This window comes from Saccopteryx bilineata, chromosome 3 (assembly GCF_036850765.1).
Source record: "Saccopteryx bilineata isolate mSacBil1 chromosome 3, mSacBil1_pri_phased_curated, whole genome shotgun sequence".
In the NCBI taxonomy this organism is placed as follows: Eukaryota; Metazoa; Chordata; class Mammalia; order Chiroptera; family Emballonuridae; genus Saccopteryx; species Saccopteryx bilineata.
The window spans coordinates 278,757,558-278,784,597 of record NC_089492.1 but is presented as its reverse complement, the minus strand read 5'-3'; the positions used below and the strand labels follow the sequence as shown (position 1 = coordinate 278,784,597).

Below are 27,040 nucleotides of genomic sequence, written 5' to 3'. Positions count from 1 at the left end.
AGGAATCCCAGGAAGAGTCCACAGCCAGACTCCCAGACAACAAATGTTTCAGGTCCCATTTTTTATGACAGATGCTGTCACAGGCCTGTCATAGGACACTCAGAGCTTGATTCTTTGAGAACAGTTTCCTGTGACTGGAATGGGCTCTGTGGGCTCAGGTAGTGGGAACCCTGTGTTGCGTTCAACTACATTCTGAAGAAAACTTGTTATTGCTATGGAAAATTCTGTTCCTTTGCTTCACAAATCTTGCCAAGTCTCTTAATGTAAATATTTCTTCAGCGATGGAAGCCAGGACAACTCTGGTTATCCAGATACAAAATACAAAGACTGTGTATTTGGGAGTAGCCTTTCTTAACAGTTACATTTTGTAAAGCGATGACCCACCAACAACTGAAATGGAAAACCATCTTTAGAAACTATAGCTTCATAAAAGAAGAAAATAAACAGAATGCACAGCACTCTAGTATCTGCAGGAGAAGGAAAGGCCCAAACCAGAGTTGGTTTTATACTCACCAGAATGGTTTGAGTGAAGATGAAGTTGGGGAACAATGTGCTTTTCACACATGGTATTGGTTTGGTTTTAATCCCCACGCCCACTTTTTAAAAAGTGTAATTTAGCTTTGGTTTCTTTCATTCTTTAGAAGACATCTTTGGAGGCAACTGATGACTTAAAAATCAGCAGTGGTAGTCTCAAAGCAAGTTAGTGTCCCTAGTCATAATACATACAGTGGAACAATTAGTTATTTAAAAAATTGCCCTTCGGTTTTCTCCCACACTGAAGGTATTTCTAGTTGGCATTGGAAAGAAGCTTCCCTAGACTTGCAGAAGGGCTCTCTCACCCAAGGTCAAGTGCCGTCCTTACCCAAAGGTAGCTTGCATTTCCCAACTGTAGACACACACACTCTCTCTCTCACTCTCTCTCCACACCCTCCCTGCTCCCAGGAGTGATTTGGATGAGACAATAAACAGCACCTCTCAGAAATGGGCACACAATGCAGCAGCTGTCAAAAGGAGAGTCACTTTCTTTTAAACTTGCAATGTTTGTCTTTATTTTGTTCTTTATATTTTGAAAGTGAAAAGAAATAGTATTGAGTCAATTTCTTTTTGTTTTTTAAATATTTGTTCTATGTATTTACAAGCCTTATAGTTGCTCTAAAGATTTCAAAAGTATTAAGAGTACTTTTCCAAGGGTAGCACTTTTTTTTTTTTTTAACAATTCTTGGAGTTCTCTGGTCCACAGCATTTCCTTCTGTTCCAAGGTTATGTATGTTTTGATTACTAGTGTGATTTTTTTTTTAATTTTCTGAAGCAAGCTGAGAGGCAGGCAGAAAGATTTGATGCCAAAAAAAAAAACAAAACCTTTCTTACCTTATTCACCCCAAACCTTCTTAAATCTGAACTACTATGTTAAAACAAACGTGAGGTGCATCTGAAGGGGAGGGAAATTTATTTCTCTGCTTTTCTATTATACAAGTTGTTTACAGAAACTGCAAATTAAAAAATTACACTGGCTTTTGCAGTCCTTAAAATAAATTAAAAGTTCTCAACTTTTTTTTTTTGCTAAACAGATGTGTTTTTTAAAGTATGAGTCCTCGTTTAAAAAGAAAAGATTATAACAGAAAATATTTTCTATAAATAATACATGTATTTTGGTTTTAGTGCTCCCGCCCTCAAGTTGAAGTTTACTTTTTTCCAGTACCTTTTTCCTCCATGATCACCTTTTTTCTCTTTCCCCTTTCCCACTCGTGCACACGTGGGGGTTTCTGCGAGAATTGGCCTTGCTGCACTGTGATTGGCGAAGACGTGAAACTTTTTAAAAAAATACTTAAATTATTTCCTTTGTTTCTTTTTTGTGTATTTGAAGTTTTAGTTATCCTCAGACTCCTCTTCTGCTTCCCGAAGCCACGTGAAAAATGCCGTGACAGATTTCAGGGCCACGCCCTTCCCGTTCTGCTCGGCTGGGTCCTTGCTGCTTTCCCATTTGTAGAAGGCATCCTCGGAGATGACCTCTTCGTCATACAGGCAGTCAAAAAACATCCGTAGCAAATCTGGAAGGAAGTGCAAATAAACGCTCAGTTTTGGGGGCACTGTGGTTGTGAAGGAAAGGTGGTATTTCTAAGCAGTGAATGAATGCAAATTCATTCACCAGAGAAGAGCATCCATGACAATTCATTATACTCTCTCTTGATAGTATAATAGCCAAACAACTTGTCTAAAGAACAGGAAAAGAAGATTTAAGCAGCTGAAATGATTTCTTATTCCTGTTATTATCAAATTGAAATATTTTCTGATATTGCCAAGTTTAATATTTTAGTTGTCAACCTAAACTCTTCAAAAATATATAACATATATTTTTTATTTTATACATTTCTCTATTGTTTGAAATTTTACAATGAAATTATTATTTTTACAAATTTTGGGAGGAAAAGACAGGGTGTACTTTCTCCTTTTCTAATAATATTTTTACAATAAAAAGCAGTAATTTATATGGAAAATGGGTAAAAAAATACCTCATCTGGATTTTATCTAGTGAAATGAGTCAATTGTTGTTTCAATGCTCAGATGATCTGGGCAATTTTAATTCTTCTGCTCTCACAATGAACACTTAGTTTATATTATTGCTAAAAAGAAAAAAGTTGGTTAGGATATAAAACCCCATGGAGGATTTTATATATTCTTTAAAAAAAAAAATCCTTCATTATGGCCTGACCAGTGGTGGCACAGTGGATATAGACCTGGGACACTGAGAGCTCTGGTTTGAAACCCCAAGGTCGCCGGCTTGAGCAGAGGCTTATCAGCTTAAGTGCAGGATCATCAACATGTCCCAATGCTGCCAGCTCAAGCCCAAAGGTTGTTGGCTTGAGCCCAAGGTCACTGGATTAAGCAAGGGGTCAGTGGTTTGGCTTTGGCTCCCCAATCAAGGCATATATGAGAAGCAATCAATGAACAACTGAAGTGAAGCAACTATGAGTCAATGCTTCTTGTGTTTCTCCCTTCCCATCCCCACCTTCCTGTCTCTCTCTTAAAAAAGAATTCCTTCATTATGGGTTCTTAAAATTCATGTAAAGTCAGCTTGTTGATCATATTAATGGAGGGAGGTAGTGGAATAAACAATAATTGCTAATAAATATTAGGTTTAGAATGAGTCTTATTAAAATTTTTCTTTAGCCTCACTAGGCAGTGGCACAGTGGATAGAAAGTCAGCCTGAGATGCAGAGGACCCAGGTTCGAAACCCCGAGGCTGTCGGCTTGAGCGTGGGCTCATATGGCTTGAGTATGATATCACAGACATGACCCCATGGTCACTGGCTTGAAGCCCAAGGTCGCTGGCTTGAGCAACCAGTAACTGGCTTGGCTGGAGCTTCCTGGTCAAGGCACATATGAGAAAGCAATCAATGAACAAACTAAGGTGCCTCAGTGAAGAACTGATGCTTCTCATCTCCTTTTCTGTCTGTCTGACTCTATCTATCCCTCTCTCTAAAAAAAAATTTCTTTAGTTTTGTAACTTTATTAGTCAACCTAATACTGAAGTCACTTCACTCTCTAAACCCCAGTTCGTCTATGGGAAAATGGAAGCAAGTGGCCGTGAATTTTGGTGGTAAGTCTAAAATTCAACAACTCTCCAGGGATTACTGAAGTTGTTAATTATGTAAGATTTGACTAATTGAACACACGGCATCAATTTCATCCAACTACTTAACCATCTCTTGGAAAGTTAGTGCTCTTATCCTGTAAGAACAGAAAAAGGAAGCCATAATGTTAAACAACCTTTCAAAGGCCTGGAGAGAGAGAAAACAGATTAATTTTTATTCAGACTTAGAATAAGTCTTCAATATTTATCTCCTAAAGCAGTGACTTTCAAATTTTCAACTTCATGGCACACATAAACTGATTTCTAAAATTCTGTGGCACACCAAAAAAAAAAAACCAACTGTATGTTTTGCAATCTGATAAAAGAAAAAAGTATAACTGATTCACACTAAATAGTTCTTGTTGTGTTGGCTGTTGTCATATTTTTTTTTATTTGACAATCTAAGGAAAAAGAAATCATTGTCCCTGACTAAATAGATATTGCATGTTTTAAAAATTCTTGCGGTGTACCAGCTGAAAATTGCTGTCATACAGGGATTCATTAGTACTAGCAGAGAAGGAAAATTTTCAAAAGTTAAAACCTAAGGAAGTACCAAAGAACTATTTCAGTGCTGTCTCTAAAATAGCCATGTAGTATCTATTTCATAAGTTTCAACCGAATTTTCAAGATTTAATACAATTAGGTTAATTTACCAGTATCACCAAGATTTAGGTGTCAAGTTACCTTATTTGTCTGATTAGTCAGAATTAATCATAACCCTTAACTGAAAACTAGCCTAAAAATGCCTTAATGTCTTTGTTGGGTGCCTGAGGGTTCTGAAGAGTATCATTCTCTTTCATTATTAAGACCTGTGTCAAAAAAAACTGAAAAATTATATACTACCATGATGCCCTAACCTGCATTGTCCAATAGGGTAGCCACTAACCACAGTGGCTATTTACATTTTTTTAATTTAAATTTTTTTAGTGTGAGAAAGAGAGATAAGCATCAATTCGTAGGTATATCACTTTAGTTGTTTACTCATTGTTTCTCATATGCGACTTAATGGGGGTTGGGGGGTGGCTCAAGCCGGATGAGCCCATACTCAAGCTGGCGACATCGGGGTTTTGAACCTCCTCTTGGGACCTCAGCACCCTAGGTTGACGATCCACTGCGCCACCACCAGTTAGTTGCACATTGGCTATTTACATTTAAATAAAATTTAAAATTTAGTTCCTTAGTTACAATAGCCACATTCAAGTGCTCAAAGAATACATACATGTGGCTCATGGCTGCCACAATGCATGGTACAGATATATTTCCATCATTGCAGAAAGTTTTATTATCCAGCCTTCCTTAGAGCAAGGATTAAATATCTAATTTAAACTAGTTTTCTTATCATTTTCTAAAAAAGGTCACGTACATAAAAAATTTAGGTTTATTAAAGTTGTTGGTTATTTGAATTTTGTTACCAGTGATTCTTCATCATCATCTTCTTTTTTAAGTGAGAGGAGGGGAGAGTGAGATAGACCACTGCCTGCGCCTGAACCGGGATCCACCCAGCAACAACCCCGGTTTGGGGCCCATGCTCGAATTAAGCAAGCTATCCTCAGCCCGTGTGGCTGACGCTTGAACCAATCAAGCCACTGACTGTGGAAGGGGAGGAGGAAGAAAGGGGGAGAGAAGCAGAAGACTGCTTCTCATGTGTGCCCTGACCGGGAATCAAACCCAGGATGTCCATGCACCACACTGATGTTCTATCCACTGAGCCAACTGGCCAGGGCCAATTCTTCTATTATCCACTGTTCAAAGCCATCAAACCATCACTTAAGTTCTGGCTGGATAAATCTCACCATTATTTGGGTTAACTGTACCAAAATGTAAACTTACTGGCAGGTTGATCAAGTTTTACTATTGATGCTTGTAGTGCATAAAGTGCTTGCAGTTCCTTCTCTGTATCCGAGTCTAGGTACTTGAGTAAGATCGGCACTCTCTGCTTGATAACAGCAGTGTCCACTCGGAAGGTGGAACAGTCAGCTAGGCATGATAGAAGAACCAAGCATTACATTTAAGGAATTAATACACAGAGCTGTTTTTAGTTTCTGATTCATTAAGACACATATGATTCTATAAGAACAGAAGAAGCAAGAGGGTCCAATGCAAAGATTTTGAAATTTCAAATGTTCTGAAAGTCTTAATGGGACAGTCTTCCTGAAATAATAAAAAAACATGGAGGGGGATGTATTCTGAATGCCGGTTCCCTCGGGAGTCATGTACCCAATTCTTTAACTTTAATCATAATGAAGTAGCTACAGTGAGTGGTTTAATGACATCCCAAACTAGGAATGAAACATTAAAAAGGAAATTACAATGATAGCTCATGCAAATCTTTTCAAAAGGGTAAAGAATTAGAACCATTTTATTATTTATTACAGGGAGATGAGCACTAATGTGACAGTAGTGACAGTGTATCTGCTCAAGGCCTTCTGGGGAGAAGGCCTCCACGGTGGGATGGGGCTGGGGAAAAGCATCCTCTGCCAAGAAGCACGAGGTTTTATTTCCTCTGCAACTTAGCACGAGGACACCATCTTGTTTTTAAAAGCAGCTTTTATATTTTCCAACTGTGATTTTACAGTACCAAAGTCTTATGTTTCCACAGATAGTGGAAATGATTTTAAAATTTTCAATAAAGACTTTCTCCTTCACTTGTTCATTTCATAAAGAATTAACATTGAAAAAACATTCACCTGACAGAAAATCTTGCTATCTTCTAAAATGATAAAGAAAGGCTGCAAATTCTGAAGCACTTTTAAGCTGATGAATTTTATTTATCTATTTCAGTGACAGAAATGTAGATTTTCTTTTTTTTTTTTTTTTGTATTTTTCTGAAGTTGGAAACAGGGAGGCAGACAGACTCCCGCATGCGCCCAACCGGGATCCACCCGGCATGCCCACCAGGGGGCGTTGCTCTGTTGCAACCAGAGCCATTCTAGCGCCTGAGGCAGAGGCCATGGAGCCATCCTCAGCGCCTGGGCCAACTTTGCTCCAATGGAGCCTTGGCTGCGGGAGGGGAAGAGAGAGACAGAGAGGAAGGAGAGGGGGAGGGGTGGAGAAGCAGATGGGCGCTTCTCCTGTGTGCCCTGGCTGGGAATCAAACCCGGGACTTCTGCACACCAGGCCGACGCTCTACCATTGAGCCAACCTGCCGGGGCAGAAATGTAGATTTTTATCTGAGGCTAACTAGATGATCTTGATAAACATTGTTAAATATTATAGGCAGCTTGGATTAATTAGGGTTTCTACCAACCCTAATCCTATCCATCTATGAAATTTATCAACATTCAATGAAACTGTCTTACATAAAAGTCAGCATAAAGCAGAAGAAGCAATTGCTATTTTTCCTCATTTATGGATTTATATAAAATGGCTTTCCTGTTGAGGTTAGTCTTTGACTGATATTATTAGGTTAAAAATAATCAACCTGTTCATTATAACTCTTGAGTGGAAGAAGGAGGTTTTGAATGTTGGAGGTGAAAAGTAAATTCATAAATTTTAATGTGAAGTAGAAAAGTTACATGCACCGCAGTATGAAACAACCAAAGGCATGCTGGAGCTGCTCAGATCTGGGCTCCATTCAGGCAGAGCAGCTAGTCGTCCCCGAGACACGAAGGCATTGCAGACAGAAATGGCAACCATTTGTACAGAAACTGAGCTATACAGGGCAAGTTTTACAGACAATATAAACTCAGCCCCAACATCAGTATTTGACACAGTGGGGATTTCAGAGGTTAAGCTTTGCCTTTGGAAATGTTACTTACCTATTATAATAGCTGCTTTACAAACGGCTGTCATTAAAGCTCTAAGGAATGTAGGTGAACTCATCTGGCTTTCATCTAGATTAGCCTGATATCAAAAGTAAATAGAACAGTTAAAGGTACCCTAATACACTGGAGAAATTATTTCTCTTAACTAGGTCTCATCTGGCACTAAGGGCAGATGGGGACACATTTGACCTTCTTGCAAAAATTTATCTCCTGATTCACTGGAAAACATTTAGGCTATTGCCAGTTCTGTCTGAAAATGTTCTAAGTAGCAGTATTTAGTTTTCAGGGGTGGTGTTACTGCCTGTGCTTGCTCATTCTATTACAGTGCTGTGTACCATATGCATTTGGAAGTGCAATGACTTAAAAACATTTTTCCCTCAATAAATAACCCATATTAAGATATTTACTCAAATCTATACCATTGAAAGAACTATACCACAACCACATTGAATTGTAAAGACTACTTTTCTCAGTCTTATGCAACTCTTTTTAGGTGTGCTAACACCACTCTTCATCTTAATATTAATGTTGATTTAAAGACATCTCAAGCATTGCCTCAAACAAAACCTTTAGGTGGTGACAAAAGTGTTACTCTTTTCAAATATGGCAATATATATATATATATATATATATATATATGTTAAGTAAATGAGCCCTGAATTTATACTTTAGTTTATTTCTCTTAAGATACTCTCTTATTATCTTCTTACTCTAAAACACTGTCCTAAACCACATGAGTACCAAAAGGAAATGACAAACAAAAGAAAACATTCTCGAGGCAGGGATGTCAAATCCTTTCCCAAAATTTGTTTCTTATGCTTGTGAACAGAAGTAATGCTTATTTCAGCTCTTTTAAGAAATAGCACAGCACAGTATTTTCCCAAGAGGGTCTTAAAATGATTGGCTAGGAAAAAAAAAAAGATGTCATTATAAACTTTTGTGTTAGAAAGTTAAGAATGTCAAAGATTTTTAGAGATGATCAATGTAATGTTTATGAATTTTAGAACTGACATAGATTAACTAGCAGCTTTCTCTTTGTTGCCTAGCTAACCTCAAACATCACTTGGGAGGAACTGGCAGTTTCCTGAGAGCAGAATGAAGAGTGTGAACAAGTGAGATGGCCAGTTATGCAAGTCACGGACAGAGCTGACCAAGGAGGGCCGTGCTACAGTTCTGGTTTCACTGCTGCTCTGTCCCCACAGAACAGAAACATGTGGTGCCACTGCTGACAGCTAAGGTTGAGGATAGAGGGGGCAAGAGCCACATATAAAAGATTTCAAGATGATTTCTGGGTTACAATCATTTGCTGGTTTATATCTCTTTATTTTTTTATTTTTTTATTCAGTGAGAGGAGGGGAGGCAGAGAGACAGACTTCCACATGCACCTGGACTGGGATCCACCTATCAGGCAATGTGCTGCCCATCTAGGGCGTTGCTCAATTGCTCAGTAACTGAGGCCATAGAGCCATCCTCAGCACCCAGGGCCAACTCGCTCCAATTGAGCCATGGCTGCAGGAGGGGGGGGGGAGAGAGAGAGAGAGAGAGGAGAGAGAGAAAGAGGGAAGGGGGAGGGGTGCAGAAGCAGATGGTCGCTTCTTCTGTGTGCCCTGACCGGGAATTGAACCCGGGACATCCATACACCAGGCTGACACTCTACTGCTGAGCAAACCAGTCAGGGCCTATATCTCTTTAAGAAATATTTTATTTAGGTTGAAGCAAAGCTGGTCTAGTCTCAGAAATTACTTTTTTAAAGTCTGAACAATTATTTTTGAAGAATAAATGAGAGAATAAAAACACACCATTCCTTTCTGGCTTAAAATACTTTACAAATAGGAGGCTAGAGCTATTTCAAGCACTGAATTATCATTTGAAATCCCCGTAGGGTTAGATTTCAAGCAGAGTCTGAGAAAAAGAAACAAATTAGCTAAATGTAATTAGATAATAAATCCCAGTTCCAAATCATTTGACTATTTCTTCTAGTTTAAAGAAACGAACTACAGAATTCTTCTACCAAATAAAGCTGAATATTGTAATTCTAATATTCAAGAGCAGAAAAGACCTGAAGAAAAATGTCAAGAACATTACAGACTAAGCAAAGGTATTAACAAAAATGGGCAAGAACAAGAAGGAAGATGGGCCTGCTAATTGAGATGGGAGCAAAATCAGACTTACACACACTGGCTCAGACAGCAATGGATATCTCTATTTCCTGTGAACTCAGCTACTATTGTTCTTGTTTTCTTGCTCTCTTTTTTAAAGCATCTCTAGTAGGTATAATTTACATTCAGTAAAATTTACCCTTTGTCTTCTCTTTAAGAATAACAAGCAGAATGATGATACATATATTTATATTAAAAAAATCAAGTCCAACATGGATTAAGAGGTAAAAGTAACATCATTTTGCAATACATGTGAAAATAAAAGGCAAAATTGCTCATGATGGAGGTCTAAGAAATATCATGAAGAGAATGATGTTAAATGTGTAAACAATGACCAGATTTCTAAAACAGGAAAGAAGGTGTATGACGTCAATATCACATACCAGCAAGCTTGATGTAATTCAATGCTAAATATTACAACAAACTATCACATGAGTGAGTTAAAAAGGGAGAGGGGAAAGAGATGGTTATGCTAAGAGGACCACAAAAGAACAAGAGAAACAAGCCATGCTAAACTAACCTCTTCTTTTCTAATGTGATCAGTTATATGGTGGCTCAGATGGATACAGGCATTACTTCTCTGGACTTCAGCAAGGCATCTGACCAATGATCTAATGATAGAGATCCCCTTGTAGACCAGATGAAAAGAACTAGACAGTAGAATGGATGTGACATAGCAAACAGGTTAAGAGCTGAAAGTGTCCACGGGATGCAGCCTGGTCCCTGAAAGTATGCTGCTTTGTCCTTGGCCCTACATCTTCATATTTTACCCATAGCTGGGTGACGATATGGTTGGCATATTAGTGAAATGAAAGGAGAATACAAAGTGAAAAAGATGGCAAGAAAATTTTATGAACAAGTCAGAATATATAATGTTCTGACAGTTAAAAATGTGTCTATTTTAAGTAAATGAACACACAAACAAACCCCATTTGGGTTCGGGACCAAAATGCTTCAGTTCAGGATGGGTGAGGATGGCTAAGCTGAGAACATGAAAGAATGGGGAGTGCATGACTGAAAAAGCAATCGGAGCTCAGTGTGGCGATGTCTGGAGAGCAGTAACCAGAAGAGGGCTGGGATGTACAGACTGCAAGAAAGAATGAAAAAACCTAGAGAGGGAGGCAGAACCACAATAACAGACCTTCACAACTAGCAGAAGACAACTAGGTGAGACGCTAGATCTATCTTGTACAGACATGGGAGAAAATAGCTAAAAACCCAAATTATCAGAAGCTTCATTATTTCTCAATGCCTGGAAGTGGTTAAAGAAATAAAACCTATTAGAAGGACTATGAAAGGGGATTTATAAAGAGGGAGAGGACTCTATGGCTTTCCTTTGACTTGGATTATTATAAGAAACCATGGGAAATGTGCACCAATAAAACATACCTACATAAACAAGAATTATTATATAAAAGAATACAGTAACAGGTTAAAAACAGACATGATCAACAGACTCCACAACATAAAATAAATAAGGTCTAAAAGTTTCAGAAGGGACTGTATTAAGTCCACACTTTTCATAATAACTACATATTGCTGGTTAATTTTATCGAGGATATATTTAAAATGTAAGAACACTCAGAAATGTAAATTTTTGAATGGTAAAATGTAGGGTATATCCTAACCTAAGGAGAGACCCAGAAAAATGGCTTATGTTCCAAGTATTTTTTACTTGACCTATGAATCTTATAAAAATAGATAAACCTTAGAATTTCAAATACACATACATGTAAGAATGAAAACAAACTTCATTCAAGTTAAAAACTCCCATGAAGTGACAGGGTAACTACGTGAATTAAGGACATTCTTAAGAATGTCTTGTAAAGCTATCAGGGAAAGTGATGTAGTCGTTATACCTCTACCCAGTCAAAGATCTGTTCATCATTTGCTTTGTCCTCAATAATGAGTTTTTCGAGTCGGTTATATAGCTCTTCAGCAGAGAGTTCTTTCTTTGAAAGTGCTTCAGAGGAACAGGAACTGTCAGACTCTATAAAGTCCAACTTCTGAAACATAAAATGTTAAACACAGTAATATAATTCACCATTGCCACTCTGAGAGGAGAGTAGTCATATGCTATAGCTTCCACTTTACATGGGGGGTCAATATGATTAGCAGAAACCATTTTCTATTTATAGATCTGAAAGATGATCTCACATCACAGTCCTGAATACTCCTCCAACTTTTTATACTGTATTTCTGATTCTACTCGCAAACAAACAAAACCCCTAGAATTACCTCCAGGGTATGCTTACCTCCAGATCATCTGGGCTTCAGTCCCGCTCTCAGCTGTGACACAGCTCTAAAGCAGGGCAGGGGTACTACTAGCTAGGGCACAATTTGACTCCTCAACTGCAGCATATGACTTAATATCAGTATCAACGTACAGCAGCTGTCAAAACTCTAGGATTTTGGTTCTGTTAAGTCCTTCAAATACCTCCTGACCATTCTGAATCCAAGTGAGAACTGATGATGTAATTGTTTAACTCTTATATAGGTAGTTAAAAAAAATCAATAATCAAAATTATTGGCTATTTCCAAGGGCATAAGACATTAAGGTATATAGGCATGTTTTGCTTTATGAAGTTTTACTATGCAAAAATGATAAAGATTAAAATACAGATTATTATTATTTTTGTGTGTGTATGACAGAGACAGAGAGAAGGACAGATAGGGACAGACAGGAAGGGAGAGAGATGAGAAGCATCAATTCTTTGTTGTGGCTCCTTAGTCTCCTTAGTTGTTCACTGACTGCTTTCTCATATGTGCCTTGATGGGGGGGGGAGGCGGGTGGCTACAGCAGAGTGAGTGACCCCTTGCTCAAATCCAGCGACCTTGGGCTTCAAGCCAGCGACCTTTGGGCTCAAGCCAGCGACCATGGGGTCATGTCTATGATCCCACGCTCACATCAGCGACCCCGCTCTCAAGCTGGGGAACCCACACTCAAGCCAACAACCTCGGGGTTTTGAACCTGGGTCTTCTGCATCCCAGTCTGACACTCTATCTACTGCATCACAGCCTGGTCAGGCGAAAATACAGATTATTAACATAAGTTTTCTCTAATACTTTCAAAGACTGACATATTCCTATACCCTCCTTGGATCCACAAAAAACAAAAACACCTTGAAATCTGTGAAAAAAATTATTTTCATCCTATCATTTTAATTGTCTTTGCCAAATATGTAGCACTTTTAAATTTCTAAATAATATTTTCCTGCAAAGATTCAGAAACATGATTAAGTACTGCAATTTCTCATATTCTATTTTGATAAACTAAATACCCCACCTGATACTTCAATATACACACAAAAGAACAAGATGATGGGTATAAGTTCTTTTAAGAAGAGGTGATCAAGACTGTTCATAACCTTGAAACACTCTCCAAATTTATTCTAACACTCTGAAGTATTAGAACACTTACAAAGAACACCTATTTAACCAACCTCAAACCTCAAGAAATAATTTAAGGTCTGAGAGCAATTCACAACAATAAAACCAAACATGAAATATAGTGCTCAATAATAAAATATGACATAAAACTTGCAAATGAAAGCCTTTAAACTCTTAAAAGGAATCAGTGGTGAATTATAAAATTCTTATTGGTCACTGAAGAGAAACATTTGTTTCTTAGAACTCTTGTATTTCTTGTGTAAGTTATCTGATTTCCTGATTCTAGAAGGCTGGGCTTCAAATTTGTGAATTAGTTCACCATTACCTTTCGCAGAATGTACTAGTGTTCCTAGGAAAAGGGCATTAAAGTATTTTATAAGAAAGTTAAAAGTCAGGATATGGAAGGCCAAGTTTTCTGGAGTCTCATTTTTTCTGCCTTTTAAACATTTTAATTAATAACAACATCCCTAATTTACTGAGTATTTCTCTGTGCTCAGTGTTTCAAAACATTATCTCATTATTCCTCATAAAAATTCTACAATGTAGGAATTATTAGCATTTTATAGGCAAGGAATCTGAAGCTTAGAGAAATCAAGTAATTTTCTAAAAGTGACATTGAGTGGTAAAAAACTAGAATCTGAATCGAGGTTTATCTGACTTCAAAACAAGGTCCCATGTTTTCATTTCTCTTGGATATATACCTACAAGTGGTCACATAAAAATTATATGAGAAAACACTTCATGTTATTTTCATAACTTATATCTTTATACTGACTGCCCTTTAACACAAATTTATAAATTATTTTATGATTTTGCCCTTTAAATAATATAGGAAAGAAAAAAAAAGAGCAACAAACCAAAAATATAACAATACTTTTCTATTTATTCTGTAGTTACTTTTACCAGTGATCTTGATTTTTTTATATGGCTTTGAGTTACTCTCTAATGTCCTCTTTTTAAGCCTGAAGAACTATAGCATTTCTTGCAGGACAGTTCTACTGGTGAAAAACTCAGTATTTAAATTTGAGAATTTTTTTCTGTTTTAAAGAAAATTTGCTGGATACAGCATTTTTTTTGGTTGACAATTTTCAAATTTTAGCATTTAAATATATCATCCCAGTGTCTTCTGACCTCCACAGGTTCTGATGAGAAACTGTTAATCTTATTGAAGATTCTTTCAATATGACCAGTCTCCTTTCTTGCTGCTTCAAAGAATTTTTTATTTTTTACTTTGTTTCATTATACTATGTATCTTGAAGTGAATCTCTTTAGAGTTTACCCTTGTTGGTGCTCATTGAATTCCTGGATGTGTAGATTCTTTTTTATTTTTTATTTTTAAAAAAATTTTTTTTGTGACAGAGACAGAGAAAGGGACAGATAGGGGCAGACAGACAGGAAGGGAGAGAGATCAGAAACATCAATTCTTCATTGTGGCTCCTTAGATGTTCATTGATGGCTTTCTCATATGTGCCTTGACGGGGGGGGGGGGGGGGCTACAACAGACCAAGTAACCCCTTGTTCGAGCCGGCGACCATGGGCTCAAGCTGGTGAGCCTTGCTCAAACCAGATAAGCCCATGCTCAAGCTGCTACCTTGGGGTCTTGAACCTGGGTCCTCCGTGTCCCAGTCCGATGCTCTATCCCACTGCGCCACTGCCTGGTCAGGCTCCACAATTCTTTGTTTAGCACTGGACTATATTGACCATTGGGTCTTTTACCTTATTGTGGATTTCCAGATTCAGTTACCACAACAGTAGTTCTGGCTATAAGACTGTCTACTTGCTTGCACTTATTTACCTATGGTATTTATGGTTTTGTGCTGTAAGTCTATCTTCCATCCTCTACCTTGTAAAAGGGCATTTTAGCAACTGTCACCTGAAGAAATAACTTCTAGTTGTCTCTATCTGCTTTCAAACCCAGATAACCTGCAGCTTTAGCTCTGATACCCTGCTTTATTTATCAGTTTCATTTCTGGTTCATGGAGATACATAGCTTGTTTTCTAAGTGTGACTAAATCTTTTAAATTTTATTTTATTTTTTTATCTATAGTTCATAAATGCATAGTTGAAATAGATTTAAAGTGACACCTTGACCATGACTCCTATTTTGGTCTAATTTTAATGACTAGAATATTAATGAAATTATCCTCTGTAAAGTAGACCTACTATGGTTGGCCCTGAACAACACGGGGTTAGGGGTGCCAATCATGTGTGTAATAAAAAAATTTGTGTATGAATTAAATTGGTCTTCCACATACACATACTCTCAACTGTGGACTGAAAACATGTACAGGGAGGCATGAGTCTCATCCTTGTTTACCTGCTCCAAGAGAAAATTATGTACATCTTCCCCTTCTGGTAAGAAGTCCGTCCAGCTGAGGTCAGCCTCCCTCCACAAAGCTCCCACTTTCTTATGGCTCTGAAACAGAGATAAGTTGAAATCCAAGTAGTTTTACATTGGCAGGAGAAAAAAATAAGAGTGCACAGCTGCTAAGACTGAAAAATCAAATCTTTTCCTTAGGACTCTTAGCATTGAAACTGAGATATCTGAATGTACGTAAATATGATAGTGAATGACTGAAGTACCTTAAAGGTTAATAATTTCATTTACTAATCTGGGGCTCTGCAAGCTGGTTATTGGAATTTATGAGTATAATCACATAAAAAGAGACCAGTGCAATAGAATTTATAAGTTCAACACTGTACCTTTTCCTAGACAGTGCTATATGCACCTGCTACTAAAGCCATACAACAAGCCCCATTGGTATTCCTCTTCATAGCAGGTCATCACAATTATGCTGCCCAATATGAGAATGGCTAAGAAAGCTGTTGCTACCGAATCAGGTATGAGAAGTATTTCAGGGGTAAAACCATGGGTTGAACCCAAGAAATAGAGAAGAGCTGCTGTCAGCTGGAAAACTGATGAGGAGATGCAAGTCCACTGCCTGAATAATGGAAAACTATCCAGGCTTTGAAGCTGCAGCTGCAATCTGCGGAACAGGTAGTAATATTTCATAGAGTAACAGGCCCAAGGCATGGCTGGTAACTTGGCAGAGCCAAGATTTAAACTCAGACTGTCCAATGGCAGAGTTTATGCTCTATCAGAATTTCATTTTAGTTTTTACAAATAAAAGTTAACAAAAATTTGAGTTAAGTAAGGACTAAAGTTAAGGTGGATCTGCAAATTAGGGTTCAATAAAAACTTTAGTGAAAGCAAGCAGAGAGTATTATTCACAGATAGAAAATCAAGTAGATGTCTGGCTGGCTGGCTCAGCAGTAGAGCATCGGGCTGGCATGTGGAAGTCCCAGGTTCGATTCCTGGTCAGGGCACACAGGAGAAGTGACCATCTATTTCTCCACCCCACCCTCTCCTCCTTCTCTCTTTCTTCTCCTCCTACAGCCATGGCTCAAATGAGCAAGTTGGCCCCGGGCACTGAGGATGGCTCAGATAAGAGTTTGGTTGCTGAGCAATGCAGCAATGACCCAGATGGGCAGGGCACCACCACCTAGTGCTTGCCAGGTGGATCCTGGTAGGGACAAATGCGGGAGTCTGTCTCTCTGCCCTCACTCTTCACTTGATAAGAAAAAAACAAAAAATCAAATAGAACTAGAGTCTAGGCTAGTTAGTATACCTGTTTATGACTAACTATTACACATAAGTAATAGAGAAGAACTTCTGTAAATTTCTAGGGAGAAATAAAATGAATTTTTTTTATCAATGCCTATAAAACAATGAAATCTATCATCTCAATACTTCTGGGTTTGGTTTGAGTAAGTCAGAAATCACTCCAGAATTGTCTTGAGTTCTGTTTCATTTTGACATCTATCAACCCGGGTGTTGCACCATCTTTGTGAAGCTATTTCCCAAATCAAACCTCTTAGACCACTAATGCAGCACTGACACTCTCTTTTGAAACTATTGGTTTAGACTTGTCTGTTTCCCTCTCCAGTTTATACATTCTTTGAAGGTTTAGTTGTCTTTGTAGACAGACATCCTAGCATAGAGCTTTGCAGAGAATTATAAAGTATTTATTGTTTTTATTTATTCCTTTTTTGGTTTCTTTTTTTATATAACAGTCTCTTTAATTTTTTTAAAATTCACTTTAGAGAGGTGGGGGGAGAGAGAGAGAGGTCAGGGAGAAGAGCAGGAAGCAGCAACTCTCATATATGTCTTGACCAGGCAAGCCCAGGGTTTCGAACCGGCAACCTCAGTATTCCAGGTCGATGCTTTATCCACTGTGCCACCACGTCAGGCGGAGTAGTTATTAAACTAAAATAAATTTAGCTCTAAGACAGAAATTCACTATCCTGCAGAATCATTTTTACTACCTATTTCTAATCAGATTACCCAGCTCATGATCCAAAAATAACAAAACTCATTTTATGAGTCTTGTCTTTCTCTAAAAGCAGAGGAGTTTTCATTGAAATCGATTTAAAAATATAAATAATGCAGCCATTTTGTTTCAAGAGAAGACAAAATCACTAGCCACAAATAAAATATGTCATGAAATTCTTCAGAATTGTATCAGATCTAGTTGAGATGAGGTCATTCTTTTCCAAGTTACTAGTAAACAGAAGGACAAGTACAACCCAAGAAGAAACTAGACTGAAACAGACCTCTTCTTTTTCAAGTAATAAAAGGAAACAGAATTACCTGCACAGTGATATCTAAGCCATTTACATATAATCAAAATCACTGACATTCCTAATATGCAGCTGAGTCTGGCACTCCGTTTAACACTCACCATTTGTTTGCATAGAAGGTGCAATATTTCAGAAAGCAAGACCCCAGCTCTTCCAACAGGAAGTAAAGGTTTGCAAAATTCTCTGTAAAAGAAAGCAGTGCTTAAGCACCTCAGAACACATTCCCTGTTCTAGAGCAGTAGGCGAACAGTGTGTGCTGAAAGAGCAGATGCTGGACAACAGAAAAATTCGGGCAAGCCAAACCCAGTGCATACTCCAAGTAGTTTTTAGCAGAAGTACTTCAAGACTTCAGGTTCATTTTATGCTTCATGGAGAAGCTGGAAAAGGACTTTAGAATTCCTGGTTCCTGCCTTTTTCTTTAACTGCTTCAATGATAAAAGTAATTGCAAGGATCAGTCTCATTTAATCTATTTATTTCCATTGAAAAAGCTGGAAGGAGAGAATCACCTTAGGTAACAGGAAGTTGTGAAGCTTGGTTATTAAATGTTTTTAGAAAAGGAAGGCCCCCCATTTTTAGAATATGGATAAAACAGGGACCAATTTTTTTAGTCGAAATCAGCGTTTCCCACATTGTATTCTATAGGGTACCAATAGTCCTTTTTTATTTCCTAAAAAAAGATTCTACAGTCAATTAATTGAAGTAATGTGAATTAAACAAACCCAACTAATTTTTACTTTTTTTGTTTTACTATAGGATTCTCATAATCTTGACTGTGCTATAATACACTTTGTGAATGTCAAAGAAAAGGGACACAACAGTGTGCAGTTTGACTGTATGAACAGTTTCTGGGAAAATACTAATCTATACAATGTGGCAATAATTTCCCAATCTTGTTTAGGAATGCCTGAGACTTCAGTTCCTTTTATAACCACCTGAGCATGTATAATGCAGGCATCACAGTCTGACAAGTTATTATATGAAAATAAAACTTCTTACAACACTGGAACAATGATAGACATAAAAGTCAGGTTAAAATTAAGTTTCCAGGAGCAATCACGACTAACCTCAATGGATCACAAGGCTATCCTATATCGATCACTTCTGAAGTAAAGATCTAATGCAATGTAGTATTTTGTATAAAAACTAGAAGGCTTAAAGAGTCACAGGTTGCATCCAAGAGTCTCGAAAGGCACTAAGGGAAGGACACTACGCTAGAAGGCCAACTGATGAGTTTTGCATCAGTTTCACTTGATATACAACAAGAGAGACAAGATCAACTTACATGATAAGTTCTCTCATGGAGATTCCGCCTTCTTTTAACATGGGAGTCACCAGTTCAGCAAGGTACAGCCAAATATGGGGAATATCAATGGCCATGTCATCTGCCAATTCCAATGTTTCTGAAAAACTAAAAAGGACCAGGAAAATAGTTTACATGCAAATATAATTCAAAAGATTGAACAGACCAAAAATCAGTCAGTGAAGCAATACATATTAAGCACCTGTTATGTTAGGTCCTGTTCCAAGCATAAAGTAACTGGTTCTTTTTTATTTTTATTTTTTTACAGAGACAGAGAGAGTCAGAGAGAGGGACAGATAGGGACAGACAGGAACAAAGAGAAATGAGAAGCATCAATCATCAGTTTTTCGTGGCGACACCTTAGTTGTTCATTGATTGCTTTCTCATATGTGCCTCAACTGTGGGGCTACAGCAGACTGAGTGACGCCTTCTTCAAGGTAGTGACCTTGGGCTCAAGCTGGTGACCTCGGGGTTTCGAACCTGGGTTCTCCTCATCCCAGTCTGACGCTCTATCCACTGTGCCACCGCCTGGTCAGACGTAACTGGTTCTTGCTCTCACAGAGCTTATTATATTAGTGTGGGGAGAGGGAGAAAAGAGCACAAAGCACACTTGCAGACCGGGCCAATACTCTGAAGAATGTGAACTATGGTACTAGGATATCCCAAAACAGATGGTGGTCAGAAATTAGTTCTGTGTAGAGGGACATTTGCAATACTTAAATGATGAAAATGAGGCAGTCATGTGAAATTCTGGGGGAACAGCTATCAATTTAATCACTTACTATAAAGAGTTCAACACAGTTGGGTATAATACTCTTTGAGTAAGCCAGAAGCAATGACTAAAAACTCAGTGCAGTACAGATCAGACACACACAGAAGAAAAGGCAAAAATCCTTGTCCTTAAGAAGCTTAGAATGGGGGAGAAAAAATGAATGGATATAAAAGAATCTGACAACTTCACAAATAACATTATCATTATGACATATTACCAACTATTGTATTTTTAAAGAAAAGTCAATGGTTGCAGGTTTTTACACTATGAGATATTTTTCAATATGAAGTGAAATAAATGGGATTCAAATATAATATTTAGGAAAGTCAATTATGAATTATCAGTACAATTTTACTTAGGCTCAATAGCATAGCTATTCATTTAGAACTATATTAAAAAGTACAAAAAACAAAAGTAAATTTAACCATAGGAGAAATACACATAAAAAAAGGAAATACACATTATCATAAGAAAACGCGGCCCTGGCCGGTTGGCTCAGTGGTAGAGCGTCGGCCTGGCGTGCAGGAGTCCTGGGTTCGATTCCCGGCCAGGGCACAAAGGAGAAGCACCCATCTGCTTCTGCACCCCTCCCCCTCTCCTTCCTCTCTGTCTCTCTCTTTCCCTCCCACAGCCGAGGCTCCATTGGAGCAAAGATGGCCCAGGTGCTGAGGATGGCTCTGTGGCCTCTGCCTCAGGCTCTAGAATGGCTCTGGTTGCAACAGAGTGACGCTCCAGATGGGCAGAGCATTGCCCCCTGGTGGGCGTGCCAGGTGGATCCTGGTCGGGCACATGCGGGAGTCTGTCTGACTGCCTCCCTGTTTTAAACTTCAGAAAAAATAAATAAATAAAAAAAAAGAGAAAAGAGATGAATGACTGGAGAGGCCATGGGCAGGTAGTATCTGTCTTCATGCCCTTTCAGATCTCTGCATTGCATATACAAAATGTGTGCTTTTTCATTGCAGTTCTAGTTGCTAACCAGAGTGTGCTACTCTTTTATACCTACCTCAGGAGCCTACATACACATCATTAAAATTTTTCACTTAAAAAAATGTTTCACTGTAAGATAGTCACCTTTCTGAAGGTGCCATTTAAAAACAGTTTGCAGTTCAACCACTTTTCCAACTCTGGGCTTCATGTATCCTTAATACCAACTTTCTGACCTTCGGTTTACAAACTATTTGACATTTATTTGTGATATAACAGATACTTGACTATTCTATCATTATGTTCAGACTTTCAGCTTAGTTAATGTGTTACTAATGAACCATAATCTGGATGGACTGCAGGATATCTGGGTTAATCACTTTATACTGCCAGTTCATGTTCCATGAGTTAGTGGAATAAATTAAGCTGTTTAATGAGCCCATGAGACAATAACTGCAGCCATCCTGGTCTTCCAGCAGTATGTCTACCTGCTATTTTCATTGCATATAACTGAAAGATACACATATTTTTGCCTTGGTTTTCTACTGCTCCATTAGTCATAGGACCATTTGCAGAACATAATCATTGGTCAAATACATACTGCTGATAAAAAAACAAAACATATTTGGCTGAGCATAGAATTTCTATAAAACAAGCCTGTTAAGTGACATTTCTTTCAGGTTTATAGTTACTAAATCCTTTTGTATGATTTTATTTTTTATTTATTTTTATTTTTTATTTTTCTGAAGCTGGAAACGGGGAGAGACAGTCAGACAGACTCCCGCATGCGCCTGACCAGGATCCACCCGGCACGCCCACCAGGGGCGATGCTCTGCCCACCAGGGGGCGATGCTCTGCCCCTCCGGGGCGTCGCTCTGCTGTGACCAGAGCCACTCTACCACCTGGGGCAGAGGTCAAGGAGCCATCCCCAGCGCCCGGGCCATCTTTGCTCCAATGGAGCCTTGGCTGTGGGAGGGGAAGAGAGAGACAGAGAGGAAGGAGGGGGGGTGGAGAAGCAAATGGGCACTTCTCCTATGTGCCCTGGCCGGGAATTGAACCCGGGTCCCCCGCACGCCAGGCCGACGCTCTACCACTGAGCCAACTGGCCAGGGCCTCCTTTTGTATGATTTTAAAAGAAAAATCCTAGGTGTGTGGAAGCTCCTAAACACAGTTTTCTGTGGACTACTCTATCACACAGCCTATAACAAAGCCTTGCCTAGTACACATTTTTTGCTGGCTGGATGAGTAAAACAGAGCTGTGCCACACCCTTGCTTCTTGGTATGGAGTGACCATCAAACCCACTGGACTGCCTGACCAGGAAGTGGCGCCGTGGATAGAGCATCAGACTGGGATGTGGAGGACCCAAGTTTGAGACCCTGAAGTCGCAAGCTTGAGCGCAAGCTCATCTGGTTTGAGCAAGGCTCACCAGCTTGAGCCCAAGGTCGCTGGCTCGAAAAAGGGGTCATTCGATCTGCTGTAGCCTCACAGTCAAGGCACATATGAGAAAGCAATCAATGAACAACTAAGGAGCTACAATAAAGAACTGATGTTTCTCATCTCTCTCTCTTCCTGTCTGACTGTCCCTATCTGTCCCTCTCTCTGATTCTTTCTGTCTCTGTGACAAAAAACAACCCAAAAAACCCACTGGACTGCACTTTGGTAGGATCCACAGGTGGGACTTCAGGCATCCTCCCCCCACTTCAACTACTAAAGATCGACTTATATTTATTTTATATATTGGGTTCCTGCCTAAAGTTTAATTAAAGAAAGGAGTTCATGGTTGAAAGTGGGGATTTAAAAAAATTCAGTAGAGGTCTGATCAGAAATATGATAAATAGGCAAAGTAATACAGTTGGAAATAGTATTGTTAACAGCATCTTCCACAATCTGCATTAATGACAACTAAATGAAAATGGAAGAAAGAGTGAGGACATGTAAAAATCAGATTGGTCAAGAGTTATGACAAATTGTAAGAATCTAACTATAGGTAAAAGAGAGAAAGAAAGAAAAAAAGATAAAAAGCCTTTTTTTATTTTTTATTTTTATTTTTTTTCTTTCAGGGACAGAGAGAGAGTCAGAGAGAGGGATAGATAGGGACAGACAGGAATGGAGAGAGATGAGAAGCATCAATCATCAGTTTTTTGTTGCAACACCTTAGTTGTTCATTGATTGCTTTCTCATATGTGCCTTGACCACGGGCCTTCAGCGGACCTAGTAACCCCTTGCTCAAGCCAGCGACCTTGGGTCTAAGCTGGTGAGCTTTTTGCTTAAGCAAGATGAGCCCGCGCTCAAGCTGGCGACCTTGGGGTCTCAAACCTGGGTCCTCCACATCCCAGATCGATGCTCTATCCACTGCGCCACTGCCTGGTCAGGCGATAAAAAGCCTTTAAAAAAAATGTTTAGTGTATAGGTTTTAGAGAGAGGGAAAAGGGAAAGAGAGAAGGAACATCAATCTGCTTCTGTATGTGCCCTGACCAGGGATATCAAACCGGCAACCTCTGTGCTTTGGGACGATGCTCTAACCAACCGAGCTGTCCAGTGAAGTGATGGCAAAAGCCTTCTTATACTGCAGTGTCATCTTCAAAGAGTTACTACAACAAAGACTACTTAAATGAGATTCTACCTATGTTAGCAAACAGGGTTTTCACTGTTAACCAGCACCTCTGAAATTTTGCATATAAAACTTAGCATGCATGTCTGTGTAAACTCTGAACTGTATCCTTTTTTGTTTGTTTGTTTGTTTGTATTTTTCTAAAGCTGGAAATGGGGAGAGACAGTCAGACAGACTCCCGCATGCGCCCGACCGGGATCCACCCGGCACGCCCACCAGGGGCGATGCTCTGCCCACCAGGGGGCGATGCTCTGCCCCTCCGGGGCGTCGCTCTGCCGCGACCAGAGCCACTCTAGCGCCTGGGGCAGAGGCCAAGGAGCCATCCCCAGCGCCCGGGGCCATCTTTGCTCCAATGGAGCCTTGGCTGCGGGAGGGGAAGAGAGAGACAGAAAGGAAGGAGGGGGGGTGGAGAAGCAAATGGGCGCTTCTCCTGTGTGCCCTGGCCGGGAATCGAACCCGGGTCCCCCGCGCGCCAGGCCGACGCTCTACTGCTGAGCCATCCGGTCAGGGTTGAACTGTATCTTTTTACCAAGATAGAATCGCCAGAGTAGCAAGAAAAATTCCAAAAAAGTAGTCAAGAATGAAATAAAAAGTTTCCTCTCCAACACACACTTCCCAAAGTGAAATGCTAATATATGAGGCCTCCTGAAGGATCCATATTTTGTATTTATTGCCAACTCCAATGTTTACCACCCTCTATTTCATTTGTTTATTACACTTTCAAAGTGATTCCGATTCCATGGCTAACAGTGAGCTACACTAAATTACCTTTACTAGACAGTTATTTTCTTTTTCTAATTTATTAAAATTTATATCTTGCACATTGTTGAAAGAGCTTAGCAAATACATGTATGTATTACTTAATTTTATACAATAAAAACCAAAATGGATAAGAAAGCCAAGATTTGAATACCATTTAGATCTTCTTCTCTATTTTTTCCATTGATTCCAACTTTCTTTTTAAAGTTATTATCTTTCTTTTTTATTTAAGATTTTATTTATTCATTGTAGAGAAAGGAGAGGGGGGAGAGAGAAAAAAAGAGAAAGGGGAGGAGGAGGAGTGGGAAGCATCAACTCATATAGTAGTTGCTTCTCGTATGTGCCTTGACCGGGCAAGTCTGGGATTTTGAACTGGTGACCTCAGCATTCCAAGTCAGCATTTTATCCACTGCGCCACCATAGGTCAGACCCAACTTTCTTAAAGCCCACTTTTTTTACATTTCCAGGGGCATGGCTATGTCAATGCCATGTTGTCTTTTTCTAGATGACAACATAAGATGGTTTCAGGTTTTGTTTCCTAAAACAACAAAATTCTCACAATAAAAGTTCTTTTGAGCATTACATGAGTAACCAATATCATTAATAAACTTGGAGATTTTGAAGCTAAATCTATACTAAAAAATCGATAACTTGAATAGTACTTATGTCAACAAATAATAGATTTTCAAGTTACACATATAAAACAGGAACAGAGGCATATATGCTATGTTCCTTTCAGTCCCATCTCCGACCTAAACTCTATAAACACGAGCTGTCTCTTCAAACAATGACCGAGGAAACTATCCCAGACTTCCCTCTGTGTGGGCAGGGCTGCCAGGCTTGGCTCTAGAACTGGAAGTGGCCATGGTAGTTGAGACAGCCCAGGCTGAAATTCTGGCTCGGGCTCTCTCTTCTTCATCTTGCAATGCCTCCTTACACCAAGATGGGAAAGAACTTGGGTCAGTCCCCTGAATCTTGGCCAGAAACTCTAGGACTTGCATCTTCATGGTTTCAGAGTGGGCTCTGACAGCACAGGAATACAAATTGTGTAGGACCACTGTTGGCCACTTGCAGGTACTTCAGGCATTTCTCCTCCACGAAACAGTTGGTGATGAGCTTCTTGGGCTCTCCAAAGATGCAGTGCTTCCTCCCAGAATAGAACCCCATCACACTCAGACCTTCCTAGACTTTCCCTTTTTTTTTTTTTTTTAAACTTCAGTATACTTTATTTATACATAATGAATTTAAATGAAACTTTGTACACATCTGCTACATATTATATTTTATACATATTATATATTTTAGTAATTCTTTTTCGTGTGGTATACTGTATAGCAGTCACCAACGTGTAATGGTACACAACATGTTTTGCAAATATATCTGGTTGTTTTTTTTTTTAATTTTATTTTTTTAATGGGGTGACATCAATACATCAGGATACATATATTCAAAGATAACAAGTCCAGGTTATCTTGTCGTTCAATTATGTTGCATACCCACCACCCAAAGTCAGATTGTCCTCTGTCACCTTCTATCTTGTTTTCTTTGTGCCCCTCCCCACCCCCTATCCCTCTCCCATTCCCCCCTCCCCCCCCATAACCACCACACTCTTATCAATGTCTCTTAGTTTCACTATTATGTCCCACCTACGTATGGAATAATACAGTTCCTGTTTTTTTCTGATTTACTTATTTCGCTTCGTATCATGTTATCAAGATCCCACCATTTTGCTGTAAATGTTCCGATGTCATCATTTCTTATGGCTGAGTAGTATTCCATAGTGTATATGTGCCACATCTTCTTTATCCAGTCATCTATTGATGGGCTTTTTGGTTGTTTCCATTAGACTTTCCCTTTCATGGCACAGTTGCCCTTCATGAAGATCACACTCTGGGTGAGTATCAGAATGATGGTCTTAGACACGCTCTTTCCACCATGCAGCATTGCATCATAGGTAAAGGCCCATTTTGATGAGGACAGCACAGCAGTGGTTGGTGGGATCCACTCCCTTCACATCAAGGCCCAAGATTATCTCCAAACACACAGAGGCTCTCAGGAAGATCTCAATGAAGTGGTCATTGTACTCTTTGTGGACCATCTTCAACATACCTGCCTCGGTTACTGGCTCTTTCATCTGATACTTGAGCAGCAGAAAATTTACCAACAAAGCTACAATTGCATTTAGAGCATCTCTGAACACATTCTTGGGGTTAGGATCTGCCTCTGAGGTGCTACCCTCCTCTTCCTGGCCACTGGAGCCCTCACCAGATTTGCCTGATGAGGGGACTGCAGTGGTAAGGGAGGTGGAGTGGAAACTCTGAGGACTCTCAGGAGTACTGGGGGACACCAGCATAGGACCTCCTTCAAATTGCCAGGCACTGGAGGATAGGAGACAGGTCTCCTCCAGAGCCTTGATTCCTGTGCAATCTGTAGGCCCTGGTTCTCACTGTGGGTCTGACCAAGTTGATCAGGTGGGCACAGAAGATTCTTTTACAGAAAGCCATGATGACTCTTGTGAGCAGCGGTAAAATCAGGAATGTAAACATGAAGGCAATGGAGAATCTCAGATCAAAGCCCCCTCGGCCCCTAGTCTGGAATAGGAAGTCAGGGGGCGGAACCTACTAGACAGTTTTAAAAAAGAAGTCTTCTGAAGCCATGATATAAAATGACTATCAGAGCTCTGCTTGAAACCCATCTACTTACCTACCTACCTAATTTACGTCATAAAGCATTTAGATTCAAGTCCTGAAAATTCTAAGAGGATGCCTGATGTTGCCTTCGTGGAGATATGTTTTATATATGGTAACTGTTGTGCTCAGAGCTGATATAGCAACTTGTAAGAAAAATTCCAAAGAATCTAAGCTATATTGATAAACAACTAATCCAAAGAACATGTTTGAAACTGTCTAACTTAATATTTAGTAGCACTGCATGCCTTAAAAAGATTTGTAGGAGAAATGGAGGATTAGTTGGCTGATCAGGGCACAGTAATCTTGGAGGCCTTCTACTTCCTTGTTTCCCAAAATTCTTGCCGGCTTATGAAGTTACGCAAGCAGCTTCAATGACTGATCAAAAGTTGGCATCTAA

At 39.3% G+C, this 27,040-nt stretch overlaps 2 protein-coding genes across 22 annotated transcripts in view; both read right to left on the bottom strand.

The window, feature by feature from the left end:
• Nucleotides 1-1,508: 1,508 nt before the first annotated feature.
• Nucleotides 1,509-27,040, bottom strand: part of EIF4G3 (eukaryotic translation initiation factor 4 gamma 3) — a 345,052-nt gene continuing 319,520 nt past the window's right edge. For all 21 annotated transcript variants that reach the window (XM_066270204.1, XM_066270207.1, XM_066270205.1 and 18 more), the window contains 7 exons: nt 18,869-18,994; nt 17,687-17,768; nt 15,262-15,360; nt 11,414-11,560; nt 7,390-7,474; nt 5,462-5,608; nt 1,509-2,048 (listed from right to left, as the gene is read on the bottom strand). In XM_066270204.1, the coding sequence (XP_066126301.1) occupies nt 1,867-2,048; nt 5,462-5,608; nt 7,390-7,474; nt 11,414-11,560; nt 15,262-15,360; nt 17,687-17,768; nt 18,869-18,994 (868 nt within the window). In that variant the 3' untranslated portion in view covers nt 1,509-1,866. The remainder of the gene's footprint in view (nt 2,049-5,461; nt 5,609-7,389; nt 7,475-11,413; nt 11,561-15,261; nt 15,361-17,686; nt 17,769-18,868; nt 18,995-27,040) is intronic.
• On the bottom strand, nt 24,754-26,306 carry LOC136328776 (melanoma-associated antigen B16-like). The gene is given in 4 exon segments (XM_066264791.1): nt 24,754-24,985; nt 24,987-25,135; nt 25,802-25,909; nt 25,911-26,306. Coding segments are annotated over 4 exon segments (885 nt in total).